We start from the raw sequence: 6,865 nt of genomic DNA, 5'->3' as shown, positions 1-6,865 counted from the left end.
TATCTTGACCGTTTCTCCTCGCAAAGCGAGTAAAAGGAACTAATACTTTGTCTCTCTTTTCGTTTTGTGTTGTTATAAGTATTGTTAGGTTGGTTGAACCTGACAAATTCTATTCTGGATTTGTGCAGTAACATATAGTATGTTCTAACTGCTGCAACAGATAATAATTTATTGCACATATATCTACTGCAGTGTTGTACTATATTTGATATTCCACTACATTCCTATTTCTCGTTTGTTTAATCCACTGAGTTTTGGGAAGTGAGCATATGAGATCATATAGTCAAGAGTGTTAATTAAGGAGAAGTACTGATGTGGTCATAGTGGGTTTAATATTAAACTAAATCATATCATACATAATTCCACAAAAAAATACACGATGTGATGCGGGAAACTATTGGTTAATAATAAAACTGATATAAAGGTTAGACTCAGTTCAAACAGGTGCAGGTGGAATTAATCTGAAGCCGCATGATAGATAACAACATGCCGATGTGTTTTATTTTTTTGATTGAGCTTGTTTTGTACACTGCAGATTTTTATCTGACATTCTATGGCCTTGGGATCTGAAAGTTCAGACCGTAAAACACACCCATACACAATGACTTGCAATAGAAGGAGGAGTGGCGATAACCTCTGACAACAATACATCAGTTGGTTTATAAAGAAGCTATCTCTCTTGAACTAATCACTTTTCCTTGGACCAAAGAAGAGCCAAGGTAAGACCATAGTGTGTTATATTGTTCAAGTGTTACAGGCCCTGTAATCTACAAGTAAATGTTTCCCACACTATGTTTAACAGCTTTTAGTATACAGTATGATTGAACATGTTAAATAAAAATCCAATGCTGTAAGGACTGTATGTTTTTTTGCACTCTGCAAGAAACAGTATATGTGGTTGAAGTCTGTATTTACAAATTTTGATAAACATTGTGTGCCCAAATAATAAGACATTGTAACCTTCTAATGGCAGTACATTTAAAATAGTTTCAGTGTGTTGTTTGTGTGTATTCATGAGTGATTCTGCATTGGAAGTAGTAAGATGATCCATTGTGATTAAGCTATTTTTAGGAGAGTAGTGCAAGCTAAATGAAGACCAGTGAGTCTGCATGCTTGCTTTCTGCTTATTTGTTTGTGTATCTTGTTTTCTGGATCTACGTGCTACCCTGCATGTTAGTCAGAAATGTTTTGTGTGCAACTGATTGAATACTAACAGGAACATGCACACCCTCGACTCTTTGACGCTTTCCATTTCCCTAGATGTTCTTCAGAGCACATTAAACAAAATGGCTATGAGCCTTGCACACATCTAAAGAGAGAAAAACAATAAAAAATATGCAAAAATAAAGACATTCACCTTGTATTTGTTCAAAACTAGATTTGGTTAAGTGACGGGCATTATGTGTCTCTGCAAGGGCTCCATGGTTCTCTTAAAAAATATATTCCTTTATCTATAAAATATTTAATTACTTGCCTTTAATAAAGGTGGGGTCTGTGAAAAACTCAGTGGCAATGACTTTATTGTACATTTCTGTGATTTCTTTTTCTATTTTGTGGGTGTTAAGATGGGGAAAAAACAGTGGTCCAGTTTGGAAATCATCCTTTTGGTCCTGTTTGTCTTGATGACCATAGTGGCCATCACTATGATCGTACTTTTTGTCACTGGAGAACCTGGTGTCATTTGTGATGGTAAGTGAATTGTACTATTAAGATAATATTGCATATTGGCGAAATTTAAGAAAAGTAATTTAATTTTTGACTTATTCTGGAACCCAGGAAGAAACGACAAAGGTGATTTAAAAAAAAAATGATTTAAAAGGTGACTTTTGTTCATATAATTTAGATGGAGACAAAATGTCCTCTTGAGTACATCATAGTCATCTGACATGAACTATAAGAATTATAGTTAATTGTCTTTCTAGTAATAGTATTTATTTTTGTTCATATGACATTGTGCTGCTATTTGGATCTCACCTCCTAACACCTTCTCCATTATCAAGGATGGCGGAAGAAGTATCTTATTGTGGGATGATTTAAATCACCGGAGTATGTGAAACTTAAAGAATTACTGGTGGATCTGAAACCTATTTAAATTTACTTGTTTATTTGTGTGTACTTGTTGTAGATTCTACAGATGTATTTGTTCCTCAGTGTCCTAACATTTCTTTGGCTGAAAGAGTGGACTGTTATCCGGATGCTGGAGCTTCAATGGTACGAGTCAACATGAACTGTAACAATTCAAGCTACCTGTGTTTAGATTTTCAGTGCTTAGTATTACTACTGTAAATAATGACAGAATTATTATATTTATTCCTATTACATTATGTTGGCCATTAACAAAATCTCAACAGTAATAACATAATTGATTATAGTGGCACCAAAGACAATATTGGAAGAATAGTTAAAAGAATAATATTCAAATGATCTTGTTTGAACAGCTGGGATGTGAGCAGCGTGGCTGTTGCTGGGCTCCTCTGGATGAGCGAAATGTTCCCTGGTGTTTTTTCCCAACCAACCACGGATACACTGTGCACTCAGTACAAAGCCCCAACTCCTATGGTAAAGCCTTATTTCCCAGTTATCAACTTTTCTTGTAAGCTTACATATTTACTTACCAATACAAGTGTTTACTGTATTTTTTTCTTTTACTCTAATTGCTTCTCATTCAGCCTGTGTGTCTGTGTTTTCCCCCATTTTTACTCACTTTGACCAAGGTATGATTTTTTCAGTAAAAATAAAACATAAATAGCATATCAGAAACCATGACTGGCATCAGTCCTCGCAGGTTTTTCCTTTTTCCGCCTGATCTCTCTGCCAAAAGTGAGCTGAGTTATTGTGTAAAAGAAAACATTTAATCCAAACTATATTTCAGTTCTTTTGTTTGCAAAGTAAAATGTTTTTGAAAGAAGAAAACAAAGAAAAAACATGTGACAACAAAAGGTAAACTGAAAAAATATAAAAATGATGTGTGTTTGTGCTAAGAATAAAAGGAACACCATCAAACATTTTTATTTTGTGGTAAGCCTGAGATAGCCAAGGTGAGTAATGCAAAAGGCAAGTAGTGCTTGGCAACAAATATTTGCGATCTCTTGTCACTGTTTCAAAGTTTCTTGGGGAGAGGGGCACCCTGCAGGACTCAGGTCCTAAGCAGTGACTTAATTCGTTCTGTCAGCATCCATGTACAGTCGTTAGCAAGTTTTCTGCCAATTTACACATTACTAGAATTATGCCAATATCACCTGACAAGCTCTGCTTTGGTCCAACCCAATATTAATCACTGTATGTACTTATATTTCACACAATCCACCTGGCCTTTAACCGAGAGACATTGTACTGCACTGAAGATTAAGGGGCTATGACTGGCTGTTTAGATTGCTTTTTTTCTGCCATCCCAGTCCAAAGAGTTCCCTCTTGAAGAAGCAAAATGATTTTGAGTGTGTTGGTTTTAACTTTTTATTATAGTTTTTAGAGTTGATGAGGGCCTCTATGGTAAACAAGCTGACTCAATATTGACAATGCAGATTTTCTTTGTTTATGGTCCAAGGTATTTTAAGAGCAAAAGGGGGACATCGTTCCAGATAATTAGTTGCAATCTTTTAGCAGAATTTCCCTTAGATGAGACCAATGATAAGATGTGCTGTCTAAATTATTTTTAACATCATTAATAGAAAGAGTGAGTAAGTTTTCTAATTTACTGTTACAGACATGCAGGATATCTAAGTTATTTAGACTCATGAAAAGAACCTCCATGATACATACATTTAAAAACTGCCCACAAATCCAGGCCCCAACTTATCAAACGATGCTACTGTATTCCAAAAATTTTAATTTATTTAAATATAATTTGGAGAAATAGATTAAACTGCTTGGTCATAGTGGAATATTTAATTTAAATATTAAACAATTTATCATTTAAATGATATATATGCTACAGCATTAATAAATGTGTTTTCTTCTGCAGAGCTTCATGCTGAAATGAAGAGAATGGCCTCTCCCTCTCTGTTTGGTGCCGACATACAGGAGCTGACACTGCACGCAGAAATGCAGACAAGCAATCGACTTCATTTTAAGGTGATTGCTGACAGACTCCATCTCTTTCTCTCTCTCTCTCTGTTTGTCAAAATGCAAAAAAAAATTGAGGTATACATCAGAAAGTGTGAAGGTGACCAGGAGATAGGACACTGCCTGATTGGCTCTTTCTTTTCCCTTAGATCTACGATTCCAAAAGCAAGAGGTTCGAGGTCCCACATGAGCACATCCGAACAGTCAAAAGCAACCCCACCAGCCCTATCAGTGACACACTTGAGATCACAAACAACCCCTTTGGTCTGACTGTACGCAGAAAGGAGAACAAGAAAGTCCTGTGAGTGTTGCCATGAGGGTCCTTTGTTATTTGTCTTGGATGTAAACAGGGTAAACAAAAACCCCACAATGTCATTGACTGAAAAGACTAAACAGATGATAGCAGTTATGCATATTTTAATATCCAACCAAATACACTATAAAATCAGTCATCTCTCTGGATTTTTTAAATACTGAGCCATTCGTGTAGTGGTTAGGTTGTATGAATACAGTTTTGAAGAGGGAAGCAGGCACTTCACAGGCAATAAACTGAAGATATGAATAATATTAAGGGGACATTATAATCAATGTGCAGGAAGACTGTATGGTTTTAACTGTGAAGGTCATCATGTGTCATAGAACTTGTAATCTATCAGAGAAGATGAGTTGCTGAAAACTTGATTTAGTGTCTAACTTAATGCTTACTAGATGCCTCCCTCCAGGCTTAAAGGACTGAAAATGAAAGTTGCCAGACGAATATCATTGATCCTGTGTTCCTCATCCGCTGTAATTATGTCTGAAATCATTTAAAGTGGGCTGTACAGCACATCATCTTGTTTTCATGCATTATTATCAAGGATTGACAAATGGTAATCTCCCATTGTAAAATATAGATGACTAATGGTGTTAAAGTCAGTTCAGGGAAAACTTGATAGGCCAATGCTGACATCACAATATTAAACTGCCCCTTAGAAATGTGTGGGTTGGTATGCATTCTCCCCTTAAGTTTCAAATTATTACCATCATAACTACTCTATAGAATAGGTATGTTTCTGAGAAATAGCATAAACAAAGGTCAATAAATAATAATAATAAATAATAAACAATAACACATGTTGCCTGAATCAGCCTTGAAATTAATGCTTATGGCTTTTGTGTGCAAATCTTTTGCCTCCCATTAATGGTGTTTATTTAACTTGGATGATTTGGCTGATTATCCTTTCTTACAGGGAAAACAAAAGATTGATTTTACATTTAGAAATTATGCTTAAAACAAAGGAACATGGCATTTTAATTCAGTCATTAGCACATCTACTCCAATTTCATATAATGCAAAATTATGGGTTGATACAGATAAAGAGAAAGGATTAAAGTTGGCACACTGGGTATTGTTGGTGCGTTAATATAGGAATTATGGGTGACTAAGCGTCTATCTCTTATATGCATTTGTTACAGGGTAAAGAAAAGCAATGTGGAGGCACAGCCTGTCAAATGCATTCACCCGCTGTATGCCCTGAAGTCTTAAAGACTTCAAAAGTGGTAACATGTCAAATGTTAGAGAGTAGCGTTCGAAGAACCTCAATCCCCCTCCTCACAACCCCCACCCCCGCTCACCATCTAAGCATCCCTATTCCTTATTAAAGATCTATGCAGAAGCAGCTTTTGACATGGGCCATATACCTCATCTCCCAGGGTGAGGAGTGATGCGAGCACTCAAAATAAACTTATCTGTCAGTTACACCTCTGAGTTTTCTTTTCCATATTTATGTGTCCAGTCAATGGGGGAGTTTACTCCCCATGTATTTTGCAATTTAAGCACTGTAGGAAAATATGGCTGTCTATTGGGGGTGAAGATTAACTCCAAGGTGGCTAATTGATTAACAGATTCCTGTTTGCCCCTAAATTGAAGTTTTTAAAACTCAAAATGTTTTGTTTTTTTTCTTTCTTTTTTTGTATTCCTAAAAAGATAAAGTCTCTATTCATATTATATGGAAAGGATGCAGAAGGAAAAGGTAACTCAAGGTGAGAGTCATCAGAGTCAAGGTTGAAACCCAACCTGGAAAAGAATCCACCATTCACCACACAATTTAAAAACAAAATATTTTTTTTATATAATAGAGTCAATGTCAATGAATGTATCAGCCATGAAAATTTATTTTTAAGTTGTGCTTGAAATGTTTGTGCTTTAGTTAGTTAGCACTATTATAGCTGCAGAAAATGCTGGCATGGCAGTGCAAACATGCAACACAAATAAGTTGATTTTCCATTGTTACGTGGTAAGAATCAGGAAAAAGATGATTAATAATTGGCAAAATAGATGCATGAACACTGAACAACCTAAATACACATATTTTGATTCAAATCGAAGCCTACTGTACAGTAACTAAAGTTAGTAAAACCTTTTTACAGTGGAAATTTGACACCAAATAGAAAAATATAGATGTTGACTAATGTCTATGAAGAGTCACCTTTGCTTGGCTATTTCAGAATGGCAAGTCCTTGTCCTTTTTTATCCCCTAAAAACACCTAGAAAATTAACCCTTTTTAGCATGTGGCATCTTTCCAAACATACAGGCTTTCAGGCTTAGGGAGTTTGCTCTATTCTTTGTGTCTTCAACCACACTTTCAGGTTGTTGAGACAGAAAGCAATGCTGCCTTAATGTAAATTTACCTATGTACTCTAAAACAAATCCATACTATTGCTAAGATTTGTATAGTCAAACAATTTAGTGATATATGAATTTCCATATTGCTCTGATTGCAGAGCTAAATGTTGGCCAGACTCCACTTAAAGACATTTTAA

At 35.5% G+C, this 6,865-nt stretch overlaps 1 protein-coding gene across 2 annotated transcripts in view; it reads left to right on the top strand.

Moving 5' to 3' along the window:
- The first annotated feature begins 1,564 nt into the window (after positions 1–1,564).
- The window catches only part of si (sucrase-isomaltase (alpha-glucosidase)), a 78,759-nt gene continuing 73,458 nt past the window's right edge, over positions 1,565–6,865 (top strand). For both annotated transcript variants that reach the window (XR_007042501.1, XM_047392806.1), the window contains exons 1-5: positions 1,565–1,689; positions 2,126–2,211; positions 2,439–2,559; positions 3,962–4,071; positions 4,212–4,363. Coding sequence is in view for 1 of the 2 variants with exons in the window: in XM_047392806.1 (XP_047248762.1) it covers positions 1,566–1,689; positions 2,126–2,211; positions 2,439–2,559; positions 3,962–4,071; positions 4,212–4,363 (593 nt within the window). In the remaining variant the exon portion in view is untranslated. The remainder of the gene's footprint in view (positions 1,690–2,125; positions 2,212–2,438; positions 2,560–3,961; positions 4,072–4,211; positions 4,364–6,865) is intronic.

The sequence above is a fragment of the Girardinichthys multiradiatus genome, chromosome 18 (genome assembly GCF_021462225.1).
Source record: "Girardinichthys multiradiatus isolate DD_20200921_A chromosome 18, DD_fGirMul_XY1, whole genome shotgun sequence".
NCBI lineage: Eukaryota > Metazoa > Chordata > Actinopteri > Cyprinodontiformes > Goodeidae > Girardinichthys > Girardinichthys multiradiatus.
The sequence above is the reverse complement of the archived record's forward strand: the minus strand, read 5'-3'. Positions and strand labels throughout refer to the sequence as shown.